Genomic DNA, 21,020 nt, shown 5'->3' on the forward strand with positions numbered 1-21,020 from the left:
CCAGAGCAGGGCAGCTGGCGGGTGTGAAGAGCAGCACCTGTGTTTGTTCAGCTGGAGCCTAAAAAAGTGAGGGATGCCAGTGTCTTTCTAGGACTAGCACAGGGAGAAGCTTTCCCCTGTGCTCTGTGGGTGGACTGTGGCGTGGCTGTGCCAAACTGAGGTCAGACACAAGCACTGGAAGGCTGGAAAAGAACCAGAGGCAGCAGGGAATTTGTCTGGAAGGGCTGCATGTCCCAGGGCAAAGTGCACTGGAGAGAGAGAAGTGGGTGTTGGGAGCACCCCTGGAGGTGTGCACATCCTGCCTGAGAGTGATTCTGGTTCAGCTGCAGTGTCCCATCCTTCCAGGTACCATTTTCCACCCAGCTGTCTCCTGGAGCAGCATCAGCCCAGGCAGTGTGATCTGCTCCTCCGGCTCAGCCTGCCCCAGAGTTTCCCTCCAGGCACCCATTGCAGGGTGGCTCCTCCAAGAGAGCTCTCATCCTCTGAAGGAAGGCTCCTGGGGCCCTACCTCCTCACTGCCAAACTTTTTCACCCAGCTGGGCTTTCTCAGCACACGTGCAGGAGGGGAGTGTTGGCAGTTCATTGTTAATCCTGTGCTGTCAGCAGCAGCTCTCTGTGGCTCAGTGGGGCTTTTGGCGAAGTGTTGGGTCCAGATCAGAAAGTTGCAGGTGATGCCAAGTGTCCCACGTGGCCCCACGAATGTGCCCAGCCCATGTCTCTTTTCCACTGGCTGTGAAAACCCAACCAAGCCCACTCTGTGCACATGGTAAAGGTGGTTGTACATTCTAGCTCAATCCCACAGGATGTGGGCAGAGAACCAAAACGTTTCCAAGACTCATGTGCTGGGTATCTGATAGGAATAACCAGAGGAGAGGGAGGAAGATAACCAACTCTGGCTCTGAATGGGAACAGCTCGGATATGCTGCTCCCTTCGAGGAGGGATGAAGAGCCCATCTGTGCTGGAGGCGGAGGAAAAGGTTGTAAACCTTTTCCATGGGAAAACAACCCAAACATTCACCCTCCCTTACTATTTCCAGGGCTGTGTTTCTTCTCAAAGCCAGCATTTTCAGTCCTCTTGCACAACATGATGTTTTGTTCCATCCATTCCTTCTGTGCCAGCAGGTCCTGCTCAGCAGTAGAAACAAGGATTTCTCTGGAAATGGTCACTTCACGCAGACAGCCAAAAGTTACTGGAAAGAAAAACTTTGTATTGTTTGGAGAGCGGTGGGAAAAATGGGCTGTTGAGTGCAAGCAGCCTGATGCCTGGAGGATCTCCTCTTCCCTGGAGTAGCCCAGAGATGGGGATCAGCCACCACAGGCAAAAGTAACACCACAGAATGAAATCCAAAGTTCCGCTGGAGTTTGGAAACGGGGATTTAAAGGCATTGCAGGGCAATCCTAAAGCGGCGCTGCCATCGCTGCGCCCACCTGTCTCATTTGGCTTTCTTGGCTGCGTGCACGCCTCACTAATGACGATTACTTTAGTGCTTGTAATTTTGTACCCTGGGAGTTTGGAAAGAGCCTAGCTCCAGAGCGCTTCATTTCCCAGCCCTTCTGCTTCCTTGCCTCCGGTTTCCAAGGCTCAGTCTCGATCTCCAGTGGCACCGCAGCCCATGCAGGCTCAAACCCCCGTGTCGAGAGCCCTTCCAGGGGTTAAACCGAGCTGCAGCTCCCAGCTACAGAGAGACAGAGGAGAGAGCTCCTCTGCTTGTCCCAGCACCACCCCACTGCCTGCGCCTGCAACGCTCTCCCGCTCTGAGAAAGGGAAGAGCAGCTGGAAAGAAAAAAAAATACAACTAGGAGATTTGGACCTTGTTTGAGTAAAGGTGCTTGAAACACACATTTTAACAGAAGTGTGGAACATGGGTGTTTGTATTTCACCCTTTCCTGAGCACGCTCTAGATGCTCAGACGAGCACTAAGGGGCGGCCAGGCCTGGCTGCTGCAGCCTCCGTCTGGGGAGCCCAGCAGCCCGCTCCACAACTTTCCAAAGGGAGACAAACACGGTGATTGCAGGCATCAACCCCCACGTCCAGCTCGTGTTCTAGCGGAGGGGAAGGCCGGCTGCCGCCGCGGGGGCACCGGCTCGCCCGGCTCCCTCCCGCCCTCCGCCGCCGGGAGAGGCCTGTCCCTCACACCCCCTCGCTCGCGGCCCCCCTCCCTCCCGCCGTGGGCGGTGCGGCCGTGACGATCGGCACCGCGGGGCCAATCCGCCCCGGGGGGAGTTCCCCCTCCATTCAGGGCTGCTCGCCTGCGCGTTGAGGGTAGGTAACAGCTGCTTCCCCCACACGCACTTTCCCAGCTTCGCCCCCCTTCACGGCAATCGCTTCCCAAGGGCCGGGCGGGCGGCCGGGCGGGAACCTGAGGGAAAAGGGGGGGGTGGGAGGGGAGGGAAGCGCGCGCGCGCGCTCCGGATCCCGCCGGCGGGAAGCGCGCGACGGGCGGGGGGGGGGAGGCGAGTGACTGAGTGTGTGTGTGCGGGGGGGACGGAGGGAGGGGGCCATTGCCGCGGCGGCCACGCCCCCTTCCTGGCACGCCATTGGCTGCAGCGGCTGAGGGCGCCGCCCCCCGCGGCGCGCACCGCCCACGGCCCCCCCCTCCTCCTCCTCCTCGGTGCGTGCGTGCGTGAGTGTGAGCGTGTGCGAGTGTGCGGGGCGTGTGCGGGAGCGAGTGTCTATGTGCGCCCTGTGCCCCCCGCCCGCACGTGTAACCGACCCGCCCCACGTGGGGCGCCGCCATCCCGGAAGTGAAGGGGTCGGGGACAAAAGGCAGCGCCGCGCCGCCCCCGGGCCCGGGCCCCGCCGCCAAGCCCCCCCCTCCCCTCCCGCCGCCGAACCGGTTAGCACCGGGGCCCGGGGCCCGGGGGAGGACGACGGGGGGAGCCGCTGGCGCGGGCCGCGGCCGCGATGTAAACATTCCACAAAAGGGCTCCCCAGAGAGGGGGGCGTGGTCTCGCCGGTGGCGGGCGGGGCCAATTCGCCGCGTGGGTGGGCTTCTCGCCGTGACGGCGGCGCGGCCCCGCTCTCCAATTGGCTGGAGTTTTGGTATCACAGCCAATAGGGCGGCGGGAGAGGCGGGACGGGGGCGGGGTGCGCTGCTTATACGGACATTTTTCTTCGGCGGTCGCTCCCCCCCCTCCTCTCCTCCCTCCCTTCCTCTCCACATCCCCTTCCTGGGGGCCGCGGCCAATAGGGGAGGGCCTGGTGGGCGGGGCCAGCGCTCCCATTGGCCGAGACGGTGACGGGCGCGCGTCTCAGCCAACGGGCGCTCGGGGCTCCCCCCCTGCGCGAGGAGGGGCGGGATTTCCCGGGGAACAGAGAAGCGGGCAGCGCTCCGCCGCGGCGGCCGACAGACGGTTACTCCATCTTACCCCCCCCGCCGAGCCCCCCGCCCCCGCCGGGGCACCGGCGCCGCCCCCGCCCGCCCCCCCCCTCCGGGAGGAGGGGCGCGGGGACCCCCCCTTCTCACTGCGCCGGGGACAGCCCGCCCCCGCCGCCCGCCCGGGAGGTGCCCGCCACCCCCGGACCCTGAGGGAGACCCGGCCGCTGCCAGGAGCCGCTTCGAGGTAAGGAAGAGCGGGGCGGCGGGGACGGGAGGCCGCCGGGCCCGGGGCCGGCCCCCTCCGGCGATCCGTAGGGGGCGGGGCCCGGCGCCGGTGCGGCGGCGGCGCGGGGTTGAGGGGGGGGGCCGGTCGGTGCCCGCGGCGGGGCTCCCCGGGGAGCCCCGGCCCGCGCGGGCGGCCGCGCGTCCTCCCGCCCCGCCCCGCCCCGCCGGGGTGTCCCGGCCCCGGCATGGCGGGAGCGGCGGGCGGAGCGTGCGGCGGCCGCTGGGCGCGCTGCGAGCCCGGCGCCGCCTCCTCCCCCCGCCCCTCCGCCCGCCCTCCGCCCGGTGCCGCTCCCGGGCTGCGGCGGGACCGCCCCCGGCAGCGCTCGCCCGCATTGCACGGCCCCGGTACCGGCCGCACCGCGCGCCGGGGCTCCCGCCCGCCCGGGGGGCGTTCCGAGAGCCGAGGGGGCGGCGCGGTGCTCCCCGGTGCCGCTGTTCGCCCAACTTCCCGGCGGAGTTGCCGTGAAGGCGCTGTGCCGGTGCCGGTCCCCGCGGCACGGGCGCTCCGCGGCGGCTCCGGGCTGGCCGAGGCTCCCCCGTGGCTCTCGCAGCTCTCCCGCTCCGCAGCGCGGCTCTCCGAAAGGACCTGTTGGAGCGGCACAGGCACGGAAACCCGAGAGCTCCTCGTGCACCCGTTAATTTATCCGCGATTTTAATAGCGAGCCCGAGCCCTCTGCGCGTCCTCCCGTGCTCTGAACTTGGCAGATGCTTACATTGGTATTTCATCCATTTTTTTTTAAATGCTTCAGGCTGTTGTACATCTCTAGAAACTACTTTAGGGTTGGGTTTTTTTTGATAGCAGGAGGCTGGTGGAGTTCAGGTAGCTTTAAAAGTATGACTGTGCTTTGTGTCTGCTTTACTAAATTCTGGTTTTTTTGCCTCTTCCTGGCCTGGGTTCAGAGCCATTCTGAATTTTAACAGTCATTATTTGTGTGAATAGCACATGTGCTCAGATACAAATTGCATCCCTGAAGAAATGTATTTATTTGGACCACTGAAATGGGGCAAAATAAGTTCTGTCAGCTCTATTTTAAACTCATTATCAAAGGCATCTCCAGCTGTGCATGGATTTTCAGTCTCCCACGCTGTCCAGAGGAACCTAAACCTGGTCTGTGTGTTAAAGTGTAGCTTAAGGCTGACATAACACCTCATGTTTCTTTTAACTTGCCGCTTTAGGTTGTGCTAAAATGTGCAGGCTCAGTAAACAAGTGGGAAATGCCCAACTTAATTCAGTACAGCTGTATCTGTACTGGCCATTTTCCACTCCTGACTTGTAATTATTAAAAAAAATACAGTTTCATAAAAGTAAGCATTACTATATAGGATTAACTGTATAGTGCAGTATTTTAAATTAAAATGGCATCTTATTTTAATACACTAATTTTAAAGCATCTGTGAAACTTCCTTCATCACATAAAGTGCCTTGGCAGCCAGGTGTCAGCCTGTGCTGGATCTCCAAGAGTAGAAAACCCCTTTTTAACTTTTTAGGGTCTTTTTTTTTTTCCCCTGCTGAGGTGAAGTTAGTGGTTTTTCACATGGGTACGCTCTTTGCAAAAGGAAATCGTGCTTTCTCCCCCCAGAGTATCTTCTCCTCATCCCTCCCACCTTCTGCTTCTGCTGAAGACACATGGTCTCAGCATGAATTAGTTTGAGATGCTGCAACGTAGTTGTTCATCCAAAAAAAACAGCACTAATTCGCTCAAGTTTGGGGGAAGTCAGGCTGGTTTTGTGGGCAGTGTGGGGAAGGGGGATGCTCTCCCCCTGGCCCAGCCTGGGTTGCTGGGGGAGCCCTCTGCTCAGGCTCCTGGCACGTGTGGGGCTGGGAGCATCGTGTTGGAATTGGCAGGCGGATCATTTACGTTTCCAGGATTTATGAATCGTTTTCTGTCCAGATTGCTGTTCTGGACTTCTCCAGCGTTGGAAAGCTTTTATGGCTGTTGGAGCTGGAGCAGAAAAGAGCCCCATAATAGCTGTCACTTCAGGCTGGGCTGTGCTTTTGGGACCAGGCTACTTTTTTCCAACCCTGCTGGGGTCTTGTCTTTTTTCATTTGGTTAAATAAAAGGATTCTGATCATTCCCTCTGTGCATGGGGTAGGTGCAGTTAGGAAACAGGGCAGAAGAATGCTCTGAGCTCTGTTGAGTGTGTTTTGAATCGTGTCCGTGGTGGGGTTTGGCACCTGGGCCACTTTTTGGCAAAGCAAGGATCAATGCCTCACCGACTTGTTCCCCATCTGGACAAGTGGGGTTTTTTTGTGTCCCATCTGCCTCTTGGTGAGTGCTGGCACGATGTCACCCTGCAGAAAACTCCCCCAACTGCTCCCAAAGCTTCAGGTCATGCTTTTCCAACACCTTTTTCTAAGGATGCTTCTCATTTCATTTTGGAATGATGCTCTGATCCCAGATGTGCCTTTCTGTAGCGTGGCCAAGGGTTATCCCCGTGCTGCAGGGCTGTGTGGCACTGTAAAAACAAAGTGTAGCAGTGACTGCTGAACAAGCTGGGTCATGTTCTGGAAGTCGTGTGGCTGGGTTAGCAGCACTGCTGGAACCTGAGCTGGCTCCTTTCAGCAGGCACTGCTGTGCACTCCTCCATAATCCTGTGTGGGATGTGTCCTGCAGGACATCCGTGACTGTTCCGGGAGCAGAGCTGACACTCACACTTGCTGCTCCCTACTTTTGACTCCTCTCTCCCTCGAAAGAAAACCTTTTAAAAAGCCCTCACGTGTGTTAAACGAATCCTCTGCAGCTCTGCAGTTTCCCTGCAGTTTTTCAGAGGGATCAAAATCCTCTCCAGTGGGTTTTTACAGCTTGTTGGTGGAGCTGGTGTTTATTCACAGGTATGCTGGGTTTCCAACAGGTGTTGAGGCAGTGCACCTTCCCAATTTGCTTTCTTCCTAGTCTCTATTTGGCTTTTTCTTTTAACTTTACCAGCTGATCTCCAATGCCTGAAGACCCTGCTTATCTGGTGGGAAAACCTGTAGTAGAAATAATGGAGATTTTGGGGATATTATGTGGTAAAATGCTGGGGAGCAGAGCTGCCACCAGAGAGGTGGTTTTGTGATGGAAGAGGGGAGCACCTGGGCTCTGGTGCCTCTGTTGCTCCCATGGAGCAGTGAGCAGGTAGGAGGAGAGCCCTGCAGTGCTCCTCCAGCTGAATCCAGCCTCGTCCCCTCTTTGTTCCTTCTCCTTCTGTGTCAGTACTGCCACTCCTTTGCTCTCCTCAGTAGAGGCAAAGGGATGTGCTCCACTTGCCCTTATCTGTCCCACCAGCTCATGTGGGGCAGATGGATGGGAAACCCTCTGATGAAGCTGGTGAGGTAAAATTCCATAATTCTAGCATTGTTACTGAGATGCAACATAGCTTTTCTTAATTTTTCCTTTGCTTTACCAGCTGAAGATCCTGTGTGTGTGTGTGTCTGCCTGATGAATCCTACCTGTGGCACGGAGCTGGGAGGTGGCACAGGTGGGAAGATCCAGAGGTGTCTTCCCTTTTCCTGCAAAAAAACCCTCAAAAAGCCTAAAAACTAAAAACCTCAGGGGAACAAAAACCAAATAGTTTTCATCCTCCCCTAGACAGAATGAAGTGTGCTCCTTTTAAGGAGTTAAAAGGGAGTTTGGGTAGAAATGCTGCTGGGGAAAGGGAATTCAATTCTTGACTTGGTCTGCTCAGGTGGAGCTAAGATCTCCTGCATCCATCCTGTTAATGCTTTTAACAAAGGAAAGTACCTGAATTTTGTGACTTACTTTCAGTCCCTGCTGTATTTTGAGGGCTTTTCAACCCTCAAATTAAGGTTACAGATGTTGCAGTTTGAATTGGGGCTCTGTCAATCTGCACTTCAAAGTCCACGAGGGGATGCCAGAGATGTGTGCTGCATTTCTGAGATGAGGCATAAGCATAGTATTGTTTGTAATGTGGAGGGAAAACTCTTGGTACAAGTCTTTGATGTTGTGTGCTTATTCTCAAAATATCTTTCCGTTAGCTGGGCTTTGCCATCATTAAGGAGAAATCAGTTGTTACTGAGGGTGGAAGTGGGTGGAATTGGCCCTTTGAGCAGCATGCTTTGGCTAAATCAGTTCAAAATGACATATGTAGTCCTGGGTTTCATCTCATTGTTCCTTCCTCAGCTTTTTTTGGTGGGCTGTAGGAGGAGAAGGACTTTCTGCAGGACAGATCTCTCCAGCTTTTGAGCAGAGGAGATTGGTGGGAGATGCCAGGTGAAGATTAGCAGGACTTCAGTGAGGAAATGAATGCACTTTGGGACCATTCAGCACCATATCTCCTCCTGCAGGATGCAGACCAGTCACTGTTGTTGTGCTGGTCTGCTTTCCCCTCTCTCTCTGGTTTGGGTGGTGATGGATGCAGAGTTACCATCACCTGTCTCTGTCTGGGTACAGCAGAGCTTTGAGACCATCTCTCTGCTAGGATTAATAAAGCCTGCCAATTAGCAATCTTCATTAAGGACTGGTTTGCTGTGAGACACTCTTACTCAGTGGGTTGCAGATCCTTGGTGGGAGTTAGTGTGGTGTTATCTCGGAAAATTGACTGCTACTATTGACTATTACCTATATATTGACTATATATATATATATATATATATATATACACACACACACACACCCTTTTATAATACAGAATTTCACAGCTGAAGCAGCTCCAGTGCTTGGATAAAAGCAGAGTCCAAGCTCAGTTGGTGAAGGTGAGGGGAATTCAGAGGGAAGATGAACATACATGAGCTTTAATTTTTGCTTTACAGAAGTTTCAATTATCAACCTCACAGCAAACTAAATTGTTGGAAGATTGTACACTTGGCCTGCAAGAATTGGGAGCTTCAAAAACTGATGTTCATGCTGCTGGTGTGTGTGTGGTGATGGATCCTTGGTGCTGTCATGATTCCTGTGGCCTCACAGGCCAAGAATTGTGGTGTCTTCAGAGGGAAAAGTCTTCTCAGACAGCCTGAGGTGGCATTTTAATCCTCATAAGGGCACGTGAGCCTCCCAGCCATCTTCTGCCCTCAAGCAGCCTCTGCGTCAGGGGCTGGTGAGTGCATCTGAAGGGGTGAGTGTGGAGTGATGCTCTGGAAATGAGACCCAGGGGTGGGACACTGAGCAGCCACCACACCACGTGGATCTACACACAGTATTGAAAGGGTGAGGGCAGAAGCAGCCTGGGAGGTCAGAGGTGAGTGGCAGGGCTGGCCGAGGGAGCAGGGTTCAGAGCAGAAGGGTATCCAAGTAGGTGAGTAGCTTGTAAATAGCTGCCACCAAGGCTTTGCCCAGACTTTAGTCATGCACTCAGCCATTGTCATGCAAAATCCTGGCCAGCTCTGCTGTGGGTGGATGGGGTGAGGCCAGATTTACTCAGTTTAGTCCCAGCCTTATTAGCATAAAACTCTGTTTTTGCAAAGCAAAATGTGGCCTGTGCCTGAGTGAAGTAGCTCCATGAGGGGAGTAGCTCCATGTTAACCTTCTGGCTCTTCATTTATCAGCAGAGACTGGTTGAAAAGACAACCAGTGCAGCACCATTAGAGGAGTGAGCTCCTGGAGTGTGTGTTCTGCTTGCTGAGTGTGTGCTGGGGATCAGGCTTACTTAGGGTTTGTAACTTGCAATTAAGATGCAGTTGATGACCTTTTCTCCTTTACTTTGAGCAAGGAGTCCTGCTCTGCTTCCTGTCTGTGACCTGCCAGGTGATTTGGGGACCTCTTGAGAGGTTAAACTTGGAGAGTAACTTCAGAAATAAATTAAATCATCTTCCTTGTTGTCCTACCTTCTCCAAGTGAAAGGAGGGGCTAATAGGGATGGTTTATATTGGGTACTGGGAAGAAATTTTTTCCTGTTGAGGGTGGGCAGGCCCTGGCACAGGGTGCCTGGAGGAGCTGTGGCTGTCCCATCCCTGGAAGTGTCTGAGACCAGGCTGGACAGGGCTTGGAGCAACCTGGGATAGTGGAAGGTGTCCCTGCCCATGAAATAATCTCTAAGGTCCCTTCCAAAACAAATTTTTCCTAATGTTTTCCATGTTTTATGTCATGGAGAAGAAAATTTGCACCTTTGTCCTGCTGATTCCTGTTTCCATGTTTGATATGAGATATCAGTGAATGGTCTTTGGGTTATTTGATTAATGACAGATTTACACTGTGCAGAGCTGTCCTGACTTGGTAGATGGGGATTGGCTCAGCTGGCTGTTACCATTATTCTGGGGGAATGTTGTTCCCTCTCATTTATCCATATGCTTGCCTTAGCAATGAGTGTGTCTTAACTGCACTGAACTGAAAAGGCCTTGCTTTGGAGAGATCCTGAGTCAAAAGAGGGTGGTTTCACTGTTTTCTGTCCTTCCAGCATCTTAACAGGCTGCCCGTGCTTTTGATAAACAGCAGATAACATCTCAAGGATGGCAATAACTATCAATGGACAGAAAACAGCACTGGAATTTGCTTGCAGTGAAGAGTACTGGGGTGACTGGTTCAATCCAACAGAGCTAGGAATTCATGGCTCCTTTTGGAGTGGGACAGTGGCAGAATGACCTGTTGGATTTGAAGTGAAATCAAGTTGCATAAAAACAACTTGAGGTTGGGCAGGAACATGAAAAGAAATACAGGGGAGTAAGTGAGGGAGCTGCTGATCTGTGCTCCCTGGCAGGCAGGCAGGAATCCAGCTTCTGAGTGGGGCCAGGGTGCTGGCAGCACCACAGGTGTGGCATGTGGTACCCAAAATGCTCCTAGTATAGTAGACCTATGTCTTTCCCTAAAGTTACACGTGAAATGTGCTTAATACACATGTATTAAATGCTTTGGGGCTTTGTAAGCGACTTCACACTCTGATTCTGCATCCTGCTTTTTTCCCGTGTTTTAAAGTATCTCTCACAGCTGTCATCCTACCTGGACTGTCCAAGAGGGGTTTTTTTCTGTTGTCAGTATAAATGGTGTGTAGATAACACATCCTTCCTTCCCCAGCCTGTTGTGTTCAAACACTGCATTCATGAGCTTTGCATCGCTCAGGCTCTGTGTGTTAGCAACATCCTTTAGGATCTCTCACAGCATCTCTCTCAGCTGTCATCCTACCTGGACTGTCCAAGAGGGGGTTTTTTCCTATTGTCAGTATAAATGGTGTGTAGGTAACACCTCCTTCCTTCCCCAGCCTCTTGTGTTCAAACACTGCATTCACAAGCTCTGCATCGCTTGGGGTCTGTGTGTTAGCAACATCCTTTAGGTGAGACTGAAGAAATCCTTAACTTTCAAGTTCCTACAACGACAAGGCTGTACTTTTTGTGCTGAGATACGGTTGCATGTTTTATGCTGAAAGCTAATCTTTAATTCCACTTTCCCTTTACAAGATACCAGCACCGGAACAGACAGAAACTCGCCGTGCCTGCTCGCGGTGATCTCTGCAGGACAGGAGCGCTGGATCAATTTCCCTGTGCTAACCAGTGTGCTTTCCCCAGGTTTTGAGGTGCTTCCCGAGCATGAGTTCAGCATGAAGCGGCGATTGGACGAGCAGGAGTCTCCCGTGTATGCGTCGCAGCAGAGACGTATCACCAGCAGCACCGAGGCTTTCCCGCACCAGCACCGCGTGCTCGCCCCGGCCCCGCCGGTCTATGAGGCGGTGTCCGAGACCATGCAGTCGGCCACGGGCATCCAGTACTCTGTAACTCCCAGCTACCAGGTGTGTGTGCTCAGCCCTTAGCTCCCTGGCCAGCCAGCACTGTGTTGTAGCACCGTAGAGTTCTGTATTTGACACAAAGTTTTGTTTTGGTACTCGGGGTTTCCTTTAAAAAATGGACAATGTACATCTCGTTGTCAGTGCTTGCTTTGTTGGCTTCATTCACCAACCAACATGGTGTGACTTGGCTTTCTTGAACATGATTCTTCTAATGATTCTCTGAGACCCTGGTCTCTGAATCACAGAGTCAGGTTTGTGAAGGGTTTTTCCTCCATTTTTCTGTTTTTCAGCAGGAAAAGGTTTGCTGTTGTAAAAGACTTATGGTATCTTGGGTGATCTTAAGCTTAACAGACTAGATCAGCATTTAGATTGAAGACTTTCAGGAAAATTGAAATGTTTTGTAAAACATTACCCCAGAGTCATTAGGTGGCACTCTTCCCTCTCTTGCCTCCTTTACAAGGAGCTGGCAGTTGGGAACAGGGAAAAAAAGAGTCTTTTTAAAAGTACACTGGAGATAGCTGTCAGTGAAAGAGCAGGGAAAGGCTATTTGTGGGATATTTGTCTCTGCCACATTTCTGGTATGTTCAATCTTCCACACTTGTGTTGCTGGTGAGCTGTTCTCCCTGTCTAGTGCCTGATTTTACACACAGCTTCATCCTTGCTTCTGCAGAAAGAATATTCACTCTGATAGTGGCAGCCACAGAGCTGAAGAGCTGCAGGCAGACCCTTTGTAAGAGGGTGTGTTGATACTGGCAGTCCTTCCTAAAAAGAACTTAGATGGACCAGCAAGCAAACCTTATTTTGTTCATGAGAATTAAATTAAGTATGTTCCATCTAAAAGAGACTTGAATGGAAAACTGAGTTTGTGAAAATGATTTTCCAAATTGAAACTTTCCTGGTTTATGGTATGAAGAAGTCCCAAAAGTGCATGCTTTCTGTTCTTTGCCTGGTTTTCTAGGGGAAATACCAAGCTGGGTTTTCCCCTGAGCCTGCTGATGCCAGAGAGTCACAATTTGACTTTTAATACCCAAACTGAATTATCAAGAATGTAGATTGATTCATTCATTCAGATTATTACTTGTGACATATAGGGAAAGGAGAGAACCTTGACTCTTGCCAGCTTAAAAATTCCATTTTACCCTCCTTTTCCAGCTGTTTATGTCAGGGGACACACAGGACAGGCAGTGAGTGTGCAGGCTGGGGACAACCTGCGTTTAGCACGTGTCTGCAGGGAGGGCTTTCCTGTATTTGGAGCGTGGGATGAGAGCTGTCTGGAGCTGGTCGAGCAAAGCTGTTAGCACTCATGGTTAAAGCTCAAACCAGCTGCCTTCTGCTTCCTTGACCGTCCTGCTGTGTCTGGGGAGCTGGGAGGCTCTGCTCCCTCCACGGGGCCGTGCCTGATGTGCTGTTTGCCTTGGCAGGTGTCGGCCGTGCCGCAGAGCTCGGGCAGCCACGGCCCGGCCATCGCCGCCGTGCACAGCGGCCACCACCACCCCGCGCCCGTGCAGCCCCACGGCAGCCAGGTGGTGCAGAGCCACACTCACCCCACGCCCCCAGCCGTGCCTGTGCAGGGCCAGCAGCAGTTCCAGAGGCTCAAGGTAATGTCAGCAGCTGCCTGATGTCAGCCATCCTCTCCCAAAATTCCTTCTGTGGCCAGGTCCCTTTTTCTGGCCATTTTTAACCCCCTTCCCTTTCCCCCTTCCCTTTCCCCCTTCCCTTTCCCCCTTCCCTTTCCCCCTTCCCTTTCCCCCTTCCCTTTCCCCCTTCCCTTTCCCCCTTCCCTTTCCCCCTTCCCTTTCCCCCTTCCCTTTCCCCCTTCCCTTTCCCCCTTCCCTTTCCCCCTTCCCTTTCCCCCTTCCCTTTCCCCCTTCCCTTTCCCCCTTCCCTTTCCCCCTTCCCTTTCCCCCTTCCCTTTCCCCCTTCCCTTTCCCCCTTCCCTTTCCCCCTTCCCTTTCCCCCTTCCCTTTCCCCCTTCCCTTTCCCCCTTCCCTTTCCCCCTTCCCTTTCCCCCTTCCCTTTCCCCCTTCCCTTTCCCCCTTCCCTAGGATTTGATGCTTCTCACGTTTGGGAGTCTATTGAACACAGAAATGGACTTCTCTTTCTGCTGAAGCCCTGTTGTTTCACATAACCATAATAAAAAGAAATTGGACTGGCCAGGAAAAGATTTGTGGCAGGGAGGGAAAGGAGGAATGTATTGCTTAGAGTATTTGGATGAATGGGTTAAATTACCAAAACATTTGGTGCTTTTCTGAACACATGGCATATGTGGGTGATTGTGTGGGAGTAATTTGGGAGTAAGGAAGGCTCTATTCTCAGATTATGTGCTGTAAAACCCTTAAACAAAGAGACAAGTCCACCAAAAATAACCCCTTTAAGTTGCTACATTTGGAGAAGGCACATACATACAAATTGATGCCTGTTTCAGCTTCTTCCAAATACGGTGTGAGTCTTTTCCAGTTTTGGTGGAAACCACTGCCCTTTCCTTTTGCTGAATGTAAGAAACTTCATTTCTACAGACCTCTGAAAACCAGTTTCAAAAAGAGTGCTTCTTCCTCACAGTGAAATCCATGAAAAATCCTTTGCTGGTGCAAGGTTGGGGCTATACATGAGTCTTCTGTTGCTGTTGTTTAATTTCAGACCAAAGAGGGGTCCTGTGTGCTGCTCTTGCAGCTGCTGAGTGCTTGGCCAGGCTGCTGGAGGCTCAGGGACCCAGAGCTCTCACTTTGGGCCATGGATGTTCTTCCTGCACCTCTGAAAATTGGCTGTTGGTACACAAATCATGAACCTCTTGCTGTTTGAGGTGTAAAACAATTTGCCACCCACAGTTGCCATTTTCAAAGCCCTTCTATGTTGAACTGAAATGTCTGGTTTTTTGAGAAAAGTGCAAGCGTGTACCTGGCAGACATCTACTACACTGAATATGTCATTTCCACTTTCTGCTTATTCTTAGACTTCCATAATAATTTCCACATATGAATGCAGGAAAAATACTCAGTCTAGTTCTGTTTATCCTAGCAGTCACTTCAGTGATGGTAGATTTGGAGCATGTTGGGTTTTGGTTTTTTTTTTTCATTCTGAGTAATTCTGCTGATCTGTGTTGCCTTTTTTTTAATTTTTTTCTTTTTGTCTTTTTTTTGGTACAGTTTTATCATGTGGGCCAGGAGTGGGGAGTGAGTAACTCTTATTCAAACAGTGCTGGTAGTACACAAACCAGGCTCATGAGCTTTTTGCTCCTTAATTCCCTGCCCAGGCTCAGGGCTAACAGCTATGTTTTCAAATGCTGAGTGTTTTACAGAACAATGGGAGGTGAAATAAAATCTTCTCTGCTAATACAACCTGTCTGGTCTGTCTCCAGGTGGAGGATGCATTGTCTTACCTTGACCAGGTGAAGCTACAGTTTGGTAGTCAGCCACAGGTCTACAATGACTTCTTGGATATTATGAAGGAATTTAAATCTCAAAGGTAACAAGCTGCATTTGCTTCTTCCTTCCAGGTTAGAAAGAGTGTATGTGGACATGGGAGCACAGGGCAGGAGCTGAATTCTGTCCTTTGTATACAGAATAACACACCTGGACAATGATGTAAAAGCAGTTGTGTGCTTTATTTTCTAAAAATGAAATGCATCCCTTCATTTATACTAAATCTCTGCCTAGAGTGGGAGTTCACAAGTTCAGCCTTGACAGCTGATTCATCTGGTTGTCTGCCCATTAATAATGGTCAGACTTGGGACTGGATCTCATGGATATAAAGCCCTGTCTGGGCTGATAAAATAATGCTAATGTCACTCTTGAGTTCAGCAGTCTGTTTATAGGACTCAGTTTTGCATTGTATCATACGTTAGAGGTGATAAGGGGGAAAAAAAGTCTACTGGAAGATTGCTGTGTGGAGAATCTTGTCCCACTGCAAGGTGCCAGGGGATGGTGACACTGTGATCTTATTCCTTCCCCAGCATCGACACTCCGGGGGTGATCAGCCGTGTGTCGCAGCTCTTCAAGGGCCACCCAGACCTGATCATGGGCTTCAACACCTTCCTGCCACCTGGCTACAAGATTGAGGTGCAGACCAATGACATGGTGAACGTGACCACCCCGGGGCAGGTTCACCAGATCCCCACGCACGGGCTGCAGCCCCAGCCGCAGCCGCAGCCGCCGCATCCGTCGCAGCCTTCGGCGCAGTCGACCCCGACACCAGCACAGCCGGCCCCACAGCCCACACCTGCCAAAATCAGCAAGGTGAGGGGCTCTGGGTGACCTGCACCGAGAGCACAGACATCCTGCTGCCTCCAGCTGAAGCTGGTGTGCAGCTAGAGGGTGAAAAATTAACTTCCACGCTGCTTTGCCACAGTACTTGTGAGCCTTCATGTGTTTCCCTTCTGCTGCTGGATTAGTTTCTCATTTTCAAACTTGAAGATGCAGTCGTAGTTAATTTGACAGCAATTCAAATAAGCTTTCCAAAACATTAAGGGTTTGGAAAAGCCTTGTTGCTGGCAGTGGGGAACTGAAAGACAGTCAGAGCATCTGGTAAATGGTACACACATTATTCAAGAAGTGATCCAGCAACCTAGGGAAAAAGGTTCCTAGTTAAAGCACTGGGCACACACTATCTGCCTGCTTTTGTGTATATTGTCTTAGACCTAAAGTCCCAAGAAATTGCCCATAAAACAGAGGTTATGATAAAGATGTTCTCTTTGGTGTGGAAGTGTGTGAATCGTTTCAAATGCTTGAGGCAATTAAGTCTTTAGGAAACCTTCATTTGTTATTTGGTGACCTCTGCATTGCTTGAAGTCTTGTTTTCAGATTGAATGGTTTTTGTAGAGGGGTCTGGTTCAGCTGTCAGCTGGAAGGGTTCAGGAGTTATTGACAACATCTAAAGTGCAAGAGTTTAGCAGAATGACCATGAGATTGCCTGTAGGTATTGGTTGTGTGTGCCCAAAACAGAGACCTTTGAGTAACAAAGGAAATTTGACTCTGGTTTAGATATAATCCAGATTCTACTGTCCAAAAGATGTATTTTATGTGAAACAGAACAGGATATTAGACATTCAAGGAGATTACTCCAGATGAAATTTTGTGTATTTTAGCCTTAAAGTGTGAAAATATTTCAGAGCCTTAGGGATGGGATCTCCAAAGTTTCAAGGGTTAATCCCTAAACTGTTAGATAACAATTGCCTGGAAAAGCTAGAGGAAAAGGTGACATGCAGTTAAAAAGCAGCAAGATTTAGAATATGGCAGTTAGCTGATCTCTGGGCAAACATTGTTGGGACATGCAACTTCCTGCTCAGAAATGGCAAACAAAAACATGCTGAAAGATTTGGTAAAAGATTTGCCAAGCTGGACACTGCAGATCATTCCAGAATGAACTTGCCTGTGCTAGATTTCAGGGATTTTTTCTGAAGAGGTACATGCTCTCAGTAAAGATGTAGCAGTCTCCTTCTTGACACTATGGGATAAGTGGTTTTCTCCCTGTCACACCTGCAAAGTGTTGAACTATCCTTGCTGAAGCTTTAAAATGAGCTTGAGGGACAGGCTAGACAATGAGGTAAGATGTCCCTACTAGGCAGGTAAAGGCAGGACAGGATATTGTAACAGGATATTTATGCCCATCCTAAGACAGTTATTTAAATTCTCAGTCCTGAAAACTCTGTTTAATAGGAGTTTTGAAATGTAAAATGTGAGGCGAATAAGTACATCCATTTCTATTTAAAATGCCACCTCAAAACTAAATTTTCACCTGGCTGTTCAAAGTCCATTGAGAGTATTCAAAATAATTACGCACTTCTGCTTTTTGTCTGAAGAAACTCATGTTTTCCCTTGCTATTGCCTCCATTCATCCCACAATTGTTGACTAGTGCCAAAGTGACTGGCTGTGTGGGAGCCAGCCATATCTATGCATTTTGGCTCTGTTCAGTTTTTGAGGTAGTTTGTGTCTCTTGTCAGGTTTCAGTCCAAAGCAATTAGCAAGGAAAATCATCTTTATAACAACTGCTTGAACAGCCCAGGTATTTTGCCTCCGTGATGCAGTTTAGTCTTTGCTGTCCCACTAAATATTTATCTATTTTTATTTCTTTATTTATTTATCCCTAAGTGGATTAAAATTGCCTTTATCCTGACCATGAGGGGAACTGCTGCTCCCTAACAGAGCCTGTGTTCTCCTCAGCCATCGCAGTTGCAATTTAGTCTCTGCTGGCCCGCTAAATATTTATCTATTTCTATTTATTTATTTATTTATCCCTAAGTGGGTTAAAATTGCCTTTATCCTGACCATGAGAGGGGATCTGCTGCTTGCTAACAGAGCCTGTGTTCCCCTCAGCCATCGCAGCTGCAGGCTCACACCCCTGCCAGCCAGCAGACGCCCCCGATCCCGCCGTACGCGTCGCCGCGCTCGCCGCCGGTGCAGCCGCACACGCCCGTGACAATCTCTCTGGGCACCACACCATCCCTGCAGAACAATCAGCCCGTGGAGTTCAACCACGCCATCAACTATGTCAACAAGATCAAAAACCGGTTCCAGGGACAGCCAGACATCTACAAAGCCTTCCTGGAGATTCTCCATACGTATCAGGTGAGTGTTGGAAATGTGAATTTGTGCCTGTGTGCAGTTCTTTCTCTTGCTTTGCTTTGGGGGCTGTCTGAAACTTGCATTTGGCTCTTCTGCTGTACTAGCAGTGGCCAGCAGGTAATTATGGACTGGTTTGGATTGGAAGGGGCCTTAAAGATCATCTAGTCCAACCCTTTGCCATGGGCAGGGGCACCTTCTGCTAGGTCAGGTTGCTCCAAGCCCTCTCCAGCCTGGTCTTGAATTCTGCTTCAACTAAGCAGAAGTCTGGCAAGTTAAAAAGATTACATAGCAGTATGAAGTAATAGATCTCAATCCATCATCTTTATTTGGAAGTCTCTGCAATGCTTATTTAAAAATTGAGTTTGACATTTTTCATGAGCATGTGTCAGGATGAGGCAATGTGGCTGTAGCTCTATGTTAAAAGCAAAAAAACCACTTCTTTGGTCAGTGTCTTACTGTTAGAGGGCCAGTTGGGCATTTAGGGTGTATTTATGGTGTATATATAAGCATAGATATTTAGAATATATGAGAGTCATACTATTGATATAGTATGATGCTTTATAAAAGAAGCTGAGACCTTTGCTGTTCCATTATTCCTATCACTGAAAGTTTGTTTTTTCTTTGTCACTTGAATAGTTTGTGCATCCTTTCTTCTTCTGACACCTCTCCTCTTTCCTCTGGCAGAAAGAGCAGCGTAATGCCAAGGAGGCAGGAGGGAACTACACACCAGCCCTGACAGAGCAGGAGGTCTATGCTCAGGTGGCTCGCCTCTTCAAGAACCAGGAGGATCTGCTCTCAGAATTTGGGCAGTTCCTGCCTGATGCCAACAGCTCTGTGGTGAGTACCCTTGGAGATAGGGTGAAATACCTAGTGCAGACTGTTCTGTATGAAGCCAGTGTTCAGAAAAATGTGCTTTTGCTCTAAGGTTCCTGGGTTGTAGGAAGGAGGTTAGGAGGGTAGACTGTGTTTTCTGGCTACAACTTGTCTCTTAAATAACTTTTATTTTAAATGCAAGAGGGTTGTTCTAAGTTAGAGTTGTAACTGCAGTAAAATCCATTGATCATCTAGAGTAGGAGCTTTGGGGTCCCCAGCACAGGAAGGACATGGATCTGTCAGAGCAAGTCCAGAGGCCACCAAAATGATCAGAGGGATGAAGCACATCTCCTGTGAGGAAAGGCTGAGAGAATTAGGATTGTTCTGCCTGGAAAAGAGAAGGCTCAGGGGTCACCTAATTGTGACCTTCCAGTATCTGAAGAGAGCCTCAAAAAAAGATGGAGAGAAACTCTTTACAAGGGCATGGAGTGGCAGGACAAGGGGGAATGGCTTCAAACTGAAAGAGAATAGGTTTAGATTAGATAATAGAAAAAAATTCTTCCCTGTAAGGGTGATGAGACACTGCCACAGGCTACCCTGAGGAGCTGTGGCTGCCCCATCCCTGGAGGTGTTCAAGGGCAGGTCAAATGGAACTCTGAGCAACTTGGAATAGTGAGAGGTGTCCCTGATCCTCCATGGCATTGGAACTGAATGACCTTAAAGGTCCCTCCCAACCCAACCCATTCAGTGACATTTTGTGTGGAACGTAGCCCTAATGGTCTTATGGGTTTGTCTCTGAACAAGCTGTTGAGCAAGACAACTGCAGAGAAAGTGGAATCAGTCAGGAATGACCACGGGGGCACAGTGAAGAAGCCACAGCTCAACAACAAGCAGCAGAGACCCAACCAGAATGGCTGCCAGATCCGACGGCACTCGGGCACTGGAGCCACCCCTCCGGTGAAGGTAAGAGCCTGGGCTGCTCCTTCAGGATGTGTCTTCCAAGTCCTTGTGGTTTTTGTGGCACAGGCTGCAGCTTGAGAATGTGGAAAATAGTGTTTGTCTTTAAAGCTTTCAGAAATCCTTGTTTCCAAGCACACATCTTTGCCTCTGATTTTTGTGAACTGATGGTGGTATCTGTTCCTGAGGGTGGGACAGTTACTTTAATGGCTTGGGGAAACAGAGTTTTCATCGCTTTCTAAAAAAGATGTAGTTTTAATAGCAGTGTTTAATGAGGGGGAGTTATGGATTGTGGAGACAAAAGTCTCAGTAATGCCACAGAATAAATTCAAATGTTCCTAAGGTACGTAGGAAAAGATGAGCTGAAAAGGTGTGCCTGAAAGCTTTGTTGTAGTAGAACTTGGAGCAGATGCAGTAGAATCATGTTTGCTCATCTTTCCTGTGATGAAGCTTTTAATACAATGATAAATGATTATTCTCTCAGCAGAGTTTGCCCTTTTCAAATGACACATGATTTGTGAGAGCAGCGAGGCTTTGTAGTGCAACAAAAATTGTCCTGTGGCCAGGTGGCCTCGTGTTTGTGCATGAGGGATAAATTTGCTTGCTTTTTTTGAAGCCAGTATATCTTCCTTTGTCATGAGAAGCATTAGCAGGCATAATTGTCCCATTTAAGTCCCCTTCTGCCCTTTCTCCTTCTCTTCAAATCGAGGGCACCAAAATAAAGCACATTTTGGAGGCACCTTACAGCCTTTCTGAAGATGGGGAAAATAAAGCATCTTTCAGTAGAATGTAAGAGAGAAAAAAAATTGTCATTCCTGGGAAGTGTAAGACTTGCAGAACTGGAAGAGTGATATGAAAATCATCTATTCTGGCAGTTTTCCAAACTAGTTATCAAAGTAAGATATGCTGCAGTGTGATTGAAACAATCAGCTAGTTACAGGAAAGGGTGAAACAATGTATTACAGATATTTGGAGTGGCATGCTACTTATTAACATTCAGTAAATTAACTTGTAGCACGTGTTTTAATAGACTTTTCTTCTTAAAAAAGCCACCTTTCTTTAATGGGAAGCGCATGGTGGGGTCAGGGAGCTGTGATAGATAATCAAATTATCCTGACTTGCTGAACACACCTTTTATTTTTAATTGCCTTTCTTTTTTTCTTTTTTTCTTTTTTTTTTTTGATAACAGAAGAAACCAAAGCTGCTTGGTTTGAAAGACCAGTCTTTGGCAGAAGCCAGCAAACATGGTGTGGGGACAGAATCTCTCTTCTTCGAGAAGGTGAGAGGCAGGATACAGATGTTGCATGTGCTTGATATATGTCCTTCCTGTATACACATCTGGATTTTTATCACAGTGAAGTGTGAGATTTACACCACCCTGATAACATTTCTCAGCTGAACCTCAGATGTATCCGGCGACCCCTAAGTCAGATACA

General features: G+C 49.9%; 1 protein-coding gene across 3 annotated transcripts in view; it reads left to right on the plus strand.

Annotated features, from left to right (window-relative positions):
- The first annotated feature begins 2,211 nt into the window (after positions 1-2,211).
- SIN3A (SIN3 transcription regulator family member A) overlaps positions 2,212-21,020 on the plus strand; it is a 32,552-nt gene continuing 13,743 nt past the window's right edge. Inside the window, exons 1-9 of one of the 3 annotated variants that reach the window (XM_071441808.1) lie at positions 2,212-2,263; positions 11,039-11,259; positions 12,678-12,854; positions 14,612-14,718; positions 15,206-15,488; positions 17,566-17,817; positions 18,499-18,651; positions 19,432-19,590; positions 20,774-20,863. In XM_071441808.1, coding sequence (XP_071297909.1) covers positions 11,071-11,259; positions 12,678-12,854; positions 14,612-14,718; positions 15,206-15,488; positions 17,566-17,817; positions 18,499-18,651; positions 19,432-19,590; positions 20,774-20,863 — 1,410 coding nt within the window. In that variant the 5' untranslated portion in view covers positions 2,212-2,263; positions 11,039-11,070. Of the gene's footprint in view, positions 2,264-3,280; positions 3,565-4,186; positions 4,323-11,038; positions 11,260-12,677; positions 12,855-14,611; positions 14,719-15,205; positions 15,489-17,565; positions 17,818-18,498; positions 18,652-19,431; positions 19,591-20,773; positions 20,864-21,020 lie in introns of those variants that run through there. The other 2 variants (XM_071441807.1, XM_071441809.1) reach the window with 2 other exon arrangements.

The sequence above is a fragment of the Agelaius tricolor genome, unplaced genomic scaffold (genome assembly GCF_023055355.1).
Source record: "Agelaius tricolor isolate 1412-34295 unplaced genomic scaffold, bAgeTri1.0.p SCAF_16, whole genome shotgun sequence".
Classification (NCBI taxonomy): Eukaryota; Metazoa; Chordata; class Aves; order Passeriformes; family Icteridae; genus Agelaius; species Agelaius tricolor.